The 14452-nt window shown below is 36.6% G+C and overlaps 1 protein-coding gene across 1 annotated transcript; it reads right to left on the bottom strand.

Annotated features, from left to right (window-relative positions):
• Positions 1–620: 620 nt before the first annotated feature.
• Positions 621–13169, bottom strand: kcnip4b (potassium voltage-gated channel interacting protein 4b). Its single transcript, XM_079857269.1, has 8 exons — positions 12916–13169; positions 6576–6700; positions 6376–6445; positions 4053–4123; positions 3578–3685; positions 3377–3481; positions 1847–1909; positions 621–1770 (listed from the first exon to the last, which is right to left on the bottom strand). The coding sequence occupies exons 1-8, from the start codon at positions 13001–13003 to the stop codon at positions 1723–1725; spliced, it is 678 nt and encodes a 225-aa protein (XP_079713395.1). The 5' UTR covers positions 13004–13169; the 3' UTR covers positions 621–1722.
• Positions 13170–14452: the final 1283 nt, after the last annotated feature.

Raw genomic sequence — 14452 nt, 5'->3', positions numbered from 1 at the left:
ATGTCAGTAAGTTTCATAAAGAAAGGCAACATTTTAAACCAAAAAGTTGAGAAAATCACATTTTTGTCAAAGAATACACCTTGATCAGATTCAGAACGATGATCAAAACACAGATGGAGTAGATCGAGTCCAACACCCCCAAAGCTTCACAGTCATTTTCTCTTCATGGGTTACGCTTCATTTCATTTGGTAATATTAAGCAGTTTTTGATGATCACGTTATTTTACATTTGAGTGAGCAATCTTCTATCACTTGTTTCAGCTTCTCCTGTGTTTTGATCCGGAGATTCTGTACCAGAAGATGTGTCATAGCACCCCCTACCGTATAACAGTGAAAACATGGATAGCTGGAAAATTCAGTCAATGGTGGGGAAAAATAGACTGGGTAAACCAAGCCTGATCTGCTGGCGATTTGATTTCGCTCTGCAGCTCAGGCTAGAAACCTGTACATTCTTCTATCCTGCTTACAAATCCGCGGGGACCAATCACAAACTGGCTTATCCACCTGGCGCACTATTGGCGGGTTTAATCCAATCCAATTCCTTTTAACCTCTCAACGATGCTCAATGGCTTCTTTAGTTTATCAAACAAATCGCTCGAGTGGATGTAAATACCACTCACTTTCATGTTTTTTTTTTTTTTTTGCACAACCTGCAAAAATCGCTCAGTGCCATTGCTGCTTCTGCAAACCGCTGATCAATGCTACAAACCAACACATTTGTTGACACGTTTCCTGCCTGGAGTTTTCGCTGCAAAGTACGTCACCTGGATCGTTGGTCTGATTGGTTGAAGGACTATCCAATTGCATACAGAACATACTCTCTAGACTAATGTTCATTCTTAAAAGATTGAGCTTGGTCTGGTGATAGCCAGACTAGGGGAAAAGTAGAATTAGAGTAAATTCCTATACACTACCAGTGGACTAGCCTACACAAAAATTCAGATACGCAGAAATAGAAACCTATATATCTATATCTATAACCTAAATATCTGTTTTATATCAATATTCTAATCAATATTTTCAAACAATGTAAGTTTCATATATGAAAAACTATGTAAAAAAGTATATTTAATAGGATAATCGATCAAAAGAGTTAACACAACTACAAGCCAAGTATACTTTGAATACTTAATTATACTTTTAAGTATATCTTGATCAAAAGATTGAGTACAAGTACAGGCCAAATAAATATACTTGGACTCTTCTTTCAGTACAAGTCAAGTACACTTAAGTGTAATTTTAAGTATATTTTTGATAAGTATATAAAATGTAGACTGAAAGCATTCTTTCTTATTTTTAGTTTAAAAGAAGTATACTAATAGAACACTTGAATAAACTTTTTCGTAAGGGTACTTAGAGTTCAGCTGTGTAAAATAAAAAGTGTGATACAATTAGTATTAAACAGCTAGTTAGTGCACCCAAAAATGAGCCATGTCAGTAACCACAGAAGCACATTACAATACTAGAACACTGATGTTGTTTAGTACAAGCAGTTGTTGTTCTACCACTAACATGTTCCTTATATTTGCATCACACTAGAGCCCCAAACGTCTACATAGGTATGTATAAATTCAGCAGTCAGTTCACAGAAGTCTGGAGCAGTCCAGAGTAGTCCAGAGCTGTCTAGAGCATTCCAGAACAGCAGCACATAAAATATGAAATTATCCAATGAGAATTGGATAATAGAATTGTCCAAGTACTGGTGGAATTCCTGACTAACATCTAGACTGCATTGTCAAAAATCTTAAGAGACTGCATGATATTTTCATCCTGCAAAACAAAAGTGGTATTATTATGCATCTGCTAAAAGTAATAAATGTTTTGATAAAGACAAAATGAGCCTTACTTTTTGGCAGCAGTCACTGAATTCATCAATAGTTACTACACCATCCTGGTTTATGTCCATTTTCTAAGGGGAGAAAAAAAAATGTCATTCAAATGCAGTTTTTCTTTCTTATGTACAGTGAGGAGTAATCTAGTGATGCATATCAAAACTGACTTTTGATAGCGATTCTAATAAATATGTCTGCTGCATATCCAGCCTGAACTCAATGAAAAATGTGAACAATGAACAGATTAACAGAACCGGAAGTTGTTATAGTCTTTTCTTCTCTATTGTGTCGTATATAAGAGTGAAACAACTTATGAAACAAGAAAAAAAAATGTAGGGCAGGACTTGATTTCTTTCTTTGGGAATTGATTGGATCATAGGAACTTGGGAATTGCTAACTAAATGGAGGCAGATATGAATGGCAGTTTGCAGTCAGTTGTGGATGATATTTAGAACGTTTGGGGAGATCTAGAGACATGGCAGCTTAGAAAGGCGGCACCCGGGCCAGCGCAGGTGGCTAATCCTACACAGAGCTGAGCAACATAGGAGGCGGCAGAGGGAGAGGGCTAGGAAGCGGACTGCTTTTAAAAATAACACATTTGGGTTTATTAAGCAGCTCCTTGGATAGAAACGCATTAGGCCCCTAGCCAAGACCAGAGATCAAGACCTAGGGCAGTGTGAGGTTGTGATAAGACCACCAAAGCCTGATGAGGCATTTGGCCTGAGAGGGGCACTCATAAAAGAAGTTCAGGATGTGGTGAGGAAAGAAAGCAAGGTCTAGGTCAGCTCCAGTCCAGTCCATCATAAAAGGTGTACAAGCAGTGCCCTATGCTGTTACAACGGCTCTGGAAGATTTTCAAGGTCATCTGGAGGAGAGGTAAAATAGTACAGTAGTAGCGGGTTGCAGATAGAGTGTAGATTCTTAAAGAGGAGGACACTTTAGGACCAGTTTGGATTAAAATATTTGCTTAGTGTTGATGGGAAGATTTTCTTCAGCATTTTAGCTAAGCGAATGGCTGATTTCTTCCTCAAGAATGGATATATTGACACTTACTATAGAGCCTCAGTAAGAGACCTCATCCTAGACTACTACAGTGACTTTAGCCTGAAAGTCATAGGGCTAGCAACACTGCCAACAACACAAGGCAGTTGAAGTGCCCGTTGCATCGTGTGCCCCAGCCAGTCTTAGAAGTGTCTGATCATGTATTAGGAAATTTTTTATGACAAGGGTAAAATAACCCAATGTTCAAACAGGATTAAAGGTGCAGTCTGTAAGAATGACAGCTAGTGGTCGAAATAGGTACTGCACTCCAAATTAGGTGTGGGCGATGTGGCAAAAATATCATATCACGATTTTTTTCAGAAAAATCTCGATTCATGATTTTATCACGATTCTTTTTCATGTTGGTTTTTACTATTTTGCAAGTTCAAATGTCCTGTAGACATTTCATCTGGAAACTGCTATACAAAGCAAAATAGCACATATTTTCCAAAAATGTAAGCATAGTTACATTTTCCCATTATAATATTGTAAAATAGCAGTACTTGGAAGAAAATGCTGACGTGTTGCCTCACTGCCTCCTCTTTGAGCCGTGGATGGATAGATTTCCCCATCAAATCATAAATAGACTTCAAAATATCCAACATTTCCTGAAACAAAAAGATTAAATACACAGTCTTTGCATTCAGTACATCACAGACCAAACCTCACAAGGTGTTTAGTCCTTGACATTAGAGTGTTCAGACCTCTTTAGTAATCTGTCCATCTTTGTTGATGTCATATAGATTGAAAGCCCAATTCAGCTTCTCTTCAGTAGTACCTCTCAACAAAACAGAGAGATCACAGACTAACTCCTTTAAAAGCAAAACAACAAAAAAAGCAGAAATGTCAAAGCCTCCTTTCATGCTTCCATTTAACACATATGAACACGTTAAAGTTACTGCAGTCTTAAAGAATGGACATTATACATTCTTTCTAATCTTTTATCTAGTGTTAAAGATTTAAACATCTGAAAACATTAAAACATTGAAAACATTATATATTGCAAAAATCTGAATCAAATTAATGTCAAATATAAAGGATAATCAATAGAGATACTGTATCCAAACTATTAAAGCCATTCGAAACATTGACTTTTTGTGCATATTTGCATATTTTGCATATTTTTTCGACATAAATGTTTGTCCCGATCTACAAAATGTTTTTGTTAAAAATCCTTACCTCAAAACTAAGAGAGCCATTCTTATCTTTATCAAATGCATTGAAGAGAAACTGAGCGTACTTTGATGAATCTGAGAAAATAATAAATACAATTATATTACTACAGGAAAAAATGTGATGCTTTAGATTTTTAGGTTTCTGTAACATATGTATATATCTAAACATTTTTCAAAGAAATAGTATTATAATAGCATGGCAGCCAGTTTTACTTTTATTATATATTTATTTGAATTGGTATGGCCGGTCCCATAGCTTATTAAAATCAGGATTTGAACTGAATCTGGTCATAAAATGTCACAGTTAATATATATTTTTTAAAAGTTATACTGGTTTTTATCATATTATATTGTCACTTTAAGAGTTGTAACTTTCTGTTAAAATTGTGTGAAAGATATCACATCAGACCACAAGGAGGAGACACTGACTGCAGTGTGCAGAAAAAGATCTCAGTCTTCCAACTGTCACGTTACAAAGTATTTTCATGTGATTTGCACATATTTTTAAATACTGTAATTTACTAATAGCCTTTAATGCCTGCACAATAGATCTTTAACACTTGATCACTTGATTTTATAGAGAATTTGCTTTTTAGTTTCCTATTATATATACAGTGGTGGTCAGAATTGATGGCACCCCTGGTAAATATGAACAAAAATGGTTGTAAAAAAATAAACCTGCATTGTTTATCCTTTTGATCTTTCCTTCAAAAAATTCGCAAAAATCTAACCTTTTATTGAAGTAAAAGAATTGAAATTGGGGGGTAAATAACATTATGAAATAAATGTTTTTCTCCAAAACACGTCGGCCACAATTATTGGCACCCCTAGAATTTTTTATGAGAAAAATATCTCTGAAGTATATTCTCATTAATATTTACCTTTATTTAGCACACCAGGGTGACTAGGAACATGAAATTGTCCAGCTATGACTTCTTGTTTCACAGGAGTGTAAATATGAGGAAGCACAAAGGCCAAATTCCTTTAATCATCCATCACAATGAGTAAAACCAAAGAATATAGTTCTGATGTGAAGCAAAAGATTGTTGAGCTTCACAAAATAGAAAGTGGCTGTAAGAAAATAGCTAAAGAATTGAAAATCCCCATTTTGACCATCAGGGCAATAATTAAGAAGTTATAATCAACTAAAGATGTTAAGAATCTGCCAGGAAGAGGACGTGTGTCTATATTGTCTTAATGGACGGTGAGGAGGAAAGTTTGAGTGGCCAAAGACTCTCCAAGGATCACAGATGGAGAATTGCAGAGATTACTTGAGTCTTGGGGTCAGAAAGCCTAAAAATAAATTATCAAACAACCCCTACATCCCCACATGTTGTTTGGGAGGGTTTCAAGAAAAATCCTCCTCGCTCCTCCAAAAATAAACTCCAGCATATTCAGTTGTCAGACACGACTGGATCTTCAAAAGGGACCGGATTCTGTGGTCAGATGAAACAAAAAAAAGGGCTTTTTGGCAGCAAACCCAGCTGATGTGTTTGGTGCAAACAGGGATGAAGAGTACCCCATGCCTACGGTTAAATATACCGCTGGATCTTATATGTTGTGGGCCTATTTATTTGCTGGAGGTCCTGGACATCTTGTTCAGATACATGGTATTATGGATTCTAGCAAATACCAACAGATAAAAAATCAAAACCTGACGCCTCTGATAGAAATCTTATAATGGGCCGTGGTTGGATCTTCCATCAGGACAACAGTCCAAAACAAACATCAAAATCAACACAAAAATGGGTAACTGAGCACAAAATGAAGCTTCTGCCATGACCGTCCCAGTTCCCTGACCTGATGAGTGGAGTGAACTGAACAGAAGAAGCACCAACATGAACTTGTGAATCTGAAGGATATGGAGAGATTCTGTGTGAAGGAATGGTCTCTGATCTCTTGTCAGTTATTCTCCAAACTCATCAGGCATTATAGGAGAAGACTCAGATCTGTTATCTTGGCAAAAGGAGGTTGCAAAAAGTATTTAATAACAGGGTGCCAACAATTATGGCCAGCATGTTTTGGAGAAAAACATTTATTTTATAATGTTATTTACCCCCCCACTTTCAATTCTTTTACTTCAATGAAAGGTTAGATTTTTGTGATTTTTTTGAATGAAAGATCAAAAGGATAAACAATGCAGATTTATTTTTTACAGCCATTTTTTATCATATTTATTAGGGGTGCCATCAATTCTGACCACCACTGTATATATATATATATATATATATATATATATATATATATATATATATATAAATATACACACTTTTTTTTTTTTTTTTTTGCTAAACATATTTAATAATATAAACTTTAAGTGGACCAACCTCCCAGTGGGAAGAACACAGCATAGATGTTTTTAAATGTGTCCTCATTCACAACTCCACTTGGACATTCCTAGTAAAAACAGGATCAGAACAGCAATATTTAAGGGACTGGGATTTCTCCAAAGAGAGCAGAAGCCTGAAAATGACAACATCATTTTTTATTTCTACACCCAGCAGGTGGGGTTTAACTGAACTCTCACATTCTTGAATCCTCTATAGAGTAACTGCAGCTCTTGTCTGGAGAAGTGGGTCTGCGACTGCAGTTGCTCCAGATTTTCCGGTTGATACCGCACCGTTGTGCTCTCTTGTTCTTCGTCCTCATTATCTACAACATAGCACACACAGCTGCCATTATTATTATTTTATGGGCAATACAGCTTCTGTATCAAAGAAAGAATAACTATTTTTTTATTTACTGTGATATGCAGGTGTTCAGACACACCCTTGTTCACAATCTGTCCAATGACACCTAGAGCTTTATCTTTAATTAAGAACCCTGGCACTAGCAGGTGTCCAGTGACACTAATTATACAAACACTTGCCTTTTTGATGAATAATTAAAAGAGAGTGACATGTATTGATGGCTTTTTCAAGCCCATTTACACTTTTACCCTTTTACACATTGCCTTTGATTTGAGAAACTACATTAGGGTCAAAACAGATTTTGTGTTTTTACTTCAATAATGGATCATAACAAAATGTGTTTAGGTAGCATGCAAGTATTTAGTTTATAGTGCAGTACTGTATTTTTTATTTTTTATTGCTTTTTATTTATTTTTGTATAACTCTGTTTTGATATTTAAAGCTGTTTATAAAATACTTAACTGTTTGGCTATTACGTACAGTATGTGAGGTTCAATATTCATAGCATAAACTGCTTAACAGGTCTGCTGGCCTGTTTCCATGAATTTTATTAAATATTCACCACTGTGCCTTAGCAGGTCAGGTAACTAGTGGTGTCTCCTTTAGGACATCCATAATACCTCTGTCCCAGTTTCTCATGAAGAACGTCCTGGTGCGGGTTGATGCTTGCAGCCCTAAAGAAGCAATGGTTTTAACAAGATATAGTCCCTGTGCTTAAAAAAAGTTCTACTTCTAGCCTATATCCTTGTCCAAGTGTGAGAAATAGCCAATACCATTTCTGAGGAAATACAGAAGAAGAAAAATGTCAATGCTAATTTTATAAAACAATGATAATTGCATAAAACCTTTATTAAAACATCCAGTCTTAATTGAACTATACTGCTAATTACTATTTGAAGGTCAACATGTTCATGTTTAACAACTGTTTTTGTATGAGGGGGTTAATATATTGGGGTACATTGGGGCTAATAAATTAGGGTACAAGAATGACCCACTTAAAGACTGGTCAAGCTTTTACAAGCTGCTCCTAAAACATAATCAATCAAGTCACAACACCCACCACTTAACTGTTCACATTTCACTGGAGAGGTGGTGTGCTACAAATAACCAGAGCAGATTTGAGAGTCTAGTTCTGGATCTGCAATTTGTTTAAAGGGAAACTTTTATGCAGAAAACATCAATCACGTGTGTTATAGACATAATATAGATTTACCCATATGGTCATTCCGTGTCAAATCAACCAAATTTCAGAAACTTCCCTGGCTCAAATTTTTTATTTTGTTAATATTTTTTCTGAAGAAAGACAAACATAAATAGTGATTAAAGGCAAAATATTAGATGTCATGGATGAAGATTTACTGAGTAATCCAATATTTTGTTGAGGGGGGTCAGAATGACCATTTTCACTAGAGATTTGGAGCCAAATTACAGAATATTTCACTCTATTTTAGGTCTGAGAATACAGTTGTGAGGAAACCTAAAATTAATCATTGCACACACAAGAAACGGAGACAAAACAGCATTATTAAACAAACAAACAAACAAAAAATGCTTTGGCTCAGATGAAAGAGCAAATCGAATGGTGTCTGATAGAAGAAAACATTTTCTATAAAAATAGCTTTTTTGGAACATTTATATAAAAATGACACATTTTTCTCCATATTCATAAGTTAACCATATTTGTTCATTTCAAGAGCTTAATTTGAATGTAATTTCATTAATTGTCCACTCATTGCCATAGTGTGCTGTAAGGAGTGTGTTAATTATTATTTCCCTACTGATTAGCAACATGACACAGTATCACTTTCATAAATGTCTGCTTTGGCCTGTTTTTGAAGTAGAAAGGGAAAAAAGATTGAATGGTTTGTAGCTATTTTTGTCTCATGATGCTTTTAAGGCATAAATACGGACTGAGCAGTGAATCCCCAGTGGGAAACCAATCAACTGGATTAAATTAATCAAATACTAAATGTAAGTATCCATCCAGACTGCATGAATTTCAAATAGGAAGGTACTTCTCAGCTTCTCAAATGCAGAAAAAATGAAGCAGAAATGTGGCGGATAAAATTACCTGAAAAAGATACTGGTGTCTTCAATACTTAATTTATGGCATTATTAAGGGATCATCAGTGTCTTATGGTTGGCTATGGAATGATGGAGTGTGTAATTATATTTAGTCCCACAAGGATATGAAGCATAGCCAAGGGAAAAATGAAATTAATTAGAACTCTCATCCACAAAGTTAAGACCATTAATGATTAACACTGTAATTTCAGTAATAAACCACATATTGTGGGGTAAGCAACTATATTGTTATTTTTATTGCATTTAATGATAGACAGTGATGACTGAATACAAACAAAATACACAACACAATCTAATTTACTAATTGTCAATAAAAAAATATGGAAGAACAGTTTATATTAAAACCTTAAATAACACTATGGTGGATTTATTATTTATTTATTATTAATTATTATTTACATTATTATGGTGTACATATCTGTGCTATTTTCAGACTAAAAGATGTTAGATACAGTTAGCCAACCTCTATATGAGTTAAACATGGCTCTGTTTTACCTTGGCAAGGTATTTGATCTACAACTCTGCCATTAAATATTAAGTATTTCAGTAAAATGTGTAATTACACCCTTCAAGAGACAAGGGAGAAAAAGAGGTGTAAGGCATGAACTTACAAGCAGCCTGGTTTAAACACCCGTTGACCTTTCTATTAGCATAAGTGTTGCAATGTGATATGTATTAATATTGTAAATTCCATTTAGATTGACATATAGTAACAAATGTAGAACTTTACAAAAAGTTTATTACTTTGCTCAATAGTTAATAACATCTATACAAATGTAAAAATAATAATAATAATAATTAAAAACTTGCACTGACAGTTTGAGTTGAAAAGTTTAAAAAATGTTCCTTGCTATTATTTTGATGCCATTTTACTTATTCCTCATCAAAACTTTTGTAGTGAGATTGGTCTTAGATCTGTGTCATTCTAAAAAACTTTTAATTGAGCTATTGTAATTTAAGTGTATAATGTTGTTTTCGTGGGCATTTCTAGTTTGGTATGGTTACTTCTAGCCTGATGTCGGTTTTTGAAAATGAAATATGAATCGTTGTCGTGGAAAAATTACATATGGGAAACTAAGGAGGGGTGTACAGCAAGCAATTTCTTATGGTGGGGTATTTTTGAAAGTCAGTTTAAACAGATGCCTGGAAGTCTTACATGTAAATAGAAAACACTGTTGAGCATTTCCACGGTTATAGAAAAAGCAAAAATACACGTATATTCACAATGAAACGATGCTGTTGATACACGCTGATTTTATTACATTTCCTTTTTTTTTTTTTAAGGACATCTGTATTAGAATATTACGGGCTATGGTTGTCAGAAAAATGGAAAAAGTAAAACAATTGGATTAACCAAAATAAATTGCAATTATTTAATTAATCTGCAACAGATGAATTGTTTTGCTCAAACACAGAGCATTGCCAAGGTCATGGGTTTGACTAATAATATAGACTATACATTCAGTGCAATGTTGCTTTGGATAAAATCAGCAAATGTAAATGACAACTGCCCCTGGTCTGTCTGACTGGTGTATGCTGGTGTGTACAACTTTGATTTTTCAAATTTGAAAATAAAACAAATTACTGGAGTAAATTTTACAAGAAAATACAATTTCAGTTTCCTTCGACGTTCGACGTTTCACCGACGTGACGACGTAATTGGGATCGCCTTGAGAGACCAATCTACTTCGAGTGTATTAAAACGAGCCACTGCACATTGGCATGCGATAATTGCACCAGCTACTCTGCGCAGCAGGTGAGTCGCAAATTTGTCTTTTGCTTCGGAGCTGAGCGGTTGTACTGTTTCTGCTCTACAATCTTCTGACAGTGTTAAACTTCAAGGAAACGAGTCTGCTTCTTCAGGAGAATGCCTCTTCAAAGCTGGTGTTGGTGTTACAGCGCAGACAGTGCTGGCCGCGATTTCACAGAGAGCCGCCAAAACAGCTGTTTTCACAGCTCAGTATGTTGTGCCTTCAATGAGAATGTGAGTGCTCACATCAGGCTTGCACTATCGTCCTGTTTGTGTAGCCGTGGTCATCTCCCGGTCATCCCATTCAGTTTTTCCTGAAAGAGCATACACGGTTTGACACTGCGTCTTTTTCAAGATGTCATTCAAACCGTGTGTTTCTGGATACGGTTGCTTCCTATCCACATATGATGGCCACGATCACTGTTTCACATGCCTGGGCTTAAGCTTGCTGAAACTGCGCTTGTGGGTGGTTTATGTTCTCTTTTCACGTCGGCACGTTGTTCATCTTGCCTTTCTCATAAACGTTTAAGCGATCAGCGTGCCGTGTGCCATCAAGCAGCCGGCTGACAACGCGGATTGTCACGGCAACCCAGCGTGCATCATTCGGCACTCTAGATGCGCGGTCGAGACTCAAGTGCCTCAAACGAGGTGGAGTCCCCTCACCTATGCCCCGATCTAGTTCTTCTTCTGGTACAACAGAAAAGGGCTACTTCTGCGGGCGACCCAGATTAGTATAGCTGCTCTTCCCTGGAGGAGGGCCGGGTGGAGAACTTCCGTTGAATCATTTTGTTCCGCCACTGGCGTCTCAGCCAGTGGTACCAAATTCTCAGCAAAAGCAGCATCTCTATCTCTGGGTGCCAAGAGAGCGAGGTTGGCGGTCTGCGACGCTATGCCTTGCCACCCTCTGCCCCCTCTTGCTTCACCAGCGGCAGCCTGATGCGCTTGCGTCTATAGTGTTGCACTGCACACTCAGACCCCACTTCGGGCTACTACACCGTCCAAGTCAGGTCCCTTCCTGCCCCACCGCGGGTACGTCTTGCACGGTTCCTGGGAGCCTAGCAATTGCTTCCCAGCCTGTCTTGCTGGCTCATCCATACCATCAGAATCGGCTATGCGATTCAGTTTCCCCGGAGTCCCCCAAATGCCTTCACCAAGCAGAGATCGCAGTCCTACTGGCGAAGGACCCGATAGAGCCGGTCCCTCCAGCCGATATGAAGACCGGGTTCTACAGACCGTACTTCATTGTACCCAAGAAAGGTGGTTGGTTATGATCAATCTTGGACCTGCGTGTCCTGAACCGATCCCTTCACAGGCTGCCGTTCAAGATGCTTACGCAGAAACGCATTTTCATCTGTCCCCAAGATTGCTTTGTAGTGATCGACCTGAAGGACACGTACTCTCATGTCTCGATTCTCCCTTCACACAGACCGTTTCTTCGATTTGCGTTCGAGGAGCGGGCATATCAGTACAAGGTCTTACCCTTCGGGCTGGCCACCCCAGTGACACTCCATATGTTGTACTGCCCCTAACCGGCCAGTCCAGATGTGTTATAGCAAATTAGCTCTAAAGAAATATTAATAATCAATCATAACTTGTTATAATTGATTATGAATATTTGGATCAGTTAATATAATTAACTTAATGTAGTAAAATTTATATTACAATCAATCCACCTGTTCGTCCTGTGAACACTAATTGTTTATTGTTTATTAATTCTAAGAAATGTTTATTTCTGAGGGAGGAAAATGTCTTTCTTACTGTACAGTACTATTACGATGTAACGTCTCACGTTCCCTCCTTCAGGGAACGAGGGTTACATACGTAACCGTGACGTTTTTCTACTACAAGATTTTATTTTTAATTCAGTGTTGCCAAAAGCCAAAAAAATATTTTCATTGTAAACTTATGTCAAATTATGTCTAATGTCTTTGTTCTTTTACAAAATGTTTGTTACTTTTTAATGTTTACATTTGTGTAGCTACATTATGTAATGCATAACAGATAATTTGTTAAAGTAAATTTAAATAGAAAAGTCATGAACGTTAATTATACATTTTCACACACAGTAGTCATATTAGAATATTCATTAACTGATCTGTAATTAATCTATTAATTAAATGTATTTTAATGTAGTCTAGTACCCGATTTCTAATGTAGGCCTATGAAATAATTTTACTCTGGTAAAGCAACTATTTAGCAGTTAATGTTAACAATTTTGGAACAAAAGCTTATATAGGCTAAATGAAGTTCAGAACAACAAAGCGACAGAATGATGCAAACTTTTTAGTCTCGGTGCAATGCGGTAAATTATATCCAGAAAAATATTGTTACAAACTGGTTACCTGAGTTCAGAGTTCCTGTGATTAAGCGAGCAATATGCTGGGTAAACTTGATCAACTGACGCTTGCATCGTCGCCGTCGGCTGCTCATTTTCAGAGAAAGAATGGAAGCAAAAGCGAGTTCTCCGATTTATTCCAATGTGCTATGAGGTTGGATTTCACTGGTTTCAGTTTCCTATCAGGCAGGCTAAATGGATGGACAGTGACGCTGAGAGCGAATAAAACCCCCCCCCCCCCACACACACACACACTCTCTCTCTCACTCTCTCTCACACACACACAAAAACACAAAGGTTTTATTCATTTCATTACAGATCACCATTATTTTGGTGTACTGTCACTCTACATCAGACCATTTGTAATAGCCTACTTAAGGTTTCTTTTTTTTTCTTTTTTTCTTTTATTATTTTGTTACAAATGTCAATACAAATAATAAATAAAACAAAAGCTCATAAAGTCTACAAAACCTTTGCTTTCTGCCTATGTAGTTCCAATGAAAATCATGCATTTTCTCAGTAAGTGAGAAAACTTAATTTTAAAGGAGTTACTGTAGTACCTCTAGTCTAGAAGCATCAAGGAGGCAGTTCTGAATTTGAGCATCCTCTGGCAAAGGCACACTCTGCGTTTTACAACTCCCTCTGGTGGACAACCTCATGTAATGTGATCACAAAGGCATTATTCTGCCTCTTCAGTTATGCGATATACATCATTAGAAAAACCAGGTTGTGTTACATTAATTTACTTTATACAAAATATAGTACATAGAGTGGGTCGTGTGACAACATGTTGGTTGTTAAAGCGGTAGTGAAGCCTCTCGTAAAGAAGTAGGCTACAATGTAGGTAAGTAGGCTACAATGACTACATCTTAAAACTTTACAAAAGCTGGTTTGACACTTGCCACATTAATAAAGAATTCTGATGTGAAACTGATGTGCTGATTCAACTGTTATATTGAATAATCATTTTATTATTTTACAATAACTTTGGTTGTGGTCAAAGCTGGAACTTTATTTTTATAGATATAAAATTAGGCTGCACAACTCATGTAAAAGCTTAAAGGGGACATATCATGCTAAATCCACTTTTTTAGCCCTTAAATGCATTTTGTTGTATATTTGGAGTGTTTAGAAGTACAGAAAGGTTGAAATTATTCTCTTCAGGTGCTTCGTTGATATCTTTATATTCTGTTTTGGCCTCATTTTTCAACCTGTTCCGATTTTTCTGTTATCTATGACGTTTTGTGAACTATTGACTAGTTGCATGTGGCTGCCATTTTGGAATTCGGATCAGCGAGTGTACGCGTAGACACTTCCGGTTTCGCATTACGCTCGGTGCGGGGAGCCGGAGAAAGCCGAAAATTTTCTTTTATAGTTGTTTATAGAATCAATTATCACTTAAAATACTACTAAGATCCATATTACTATCACACGAGCCAATGGCAATTAAATGCACGGATGCATAGTCAGATTAATTAATGAAATACAACTGTTCACGGACAGAAGATTGTATCTGACTCATGCTGCATACACATACGCAATGA

The sequence above is a fragment of the Squalius cephalus genome (assembly GCF_949319135.1).
Source record: "Squalius cephalus genome assembly, chromosome: 2".
Taxonomy (NCBI): domain Eukaryota; kingdom Metazoa; phylum Chordata; class Actinopteri; order Cypriniformes; family Leuciscidae; genus Squalius; species Squalius cephalus.
The sequence above is the reverse complement of the archived record's forward strand: the minus strand, read 5'-3'. Positions and strand labels throughout refer to the sequence as shown.

Excerpts from the sequence above, each read along its gene's own strand:
- kcnip4b (XM_079857269.1), bottom strand. The coding sequence starts at position 13,003 with ATGAGCAGCCGACGGCGACGATGCAAGCGTCAGTTGATCAAGTTTACC. Across the intron at positions 3,686-4,052 it reads ATGGCTCTCTTAGTTTTGAG|GAGTTAGTCTGTGATCTCTC; the intron begins GTAAGGATTTTT and ends TTGCTTTTAAAG. Across the intron at positions 3,482-3,577 it reads ATGGACAGATTACTAAAGAG|GAAATGTTGGATATTTTGAA; the intron begins GTCTGAACACTC and ends TTTTTGTTTCAG.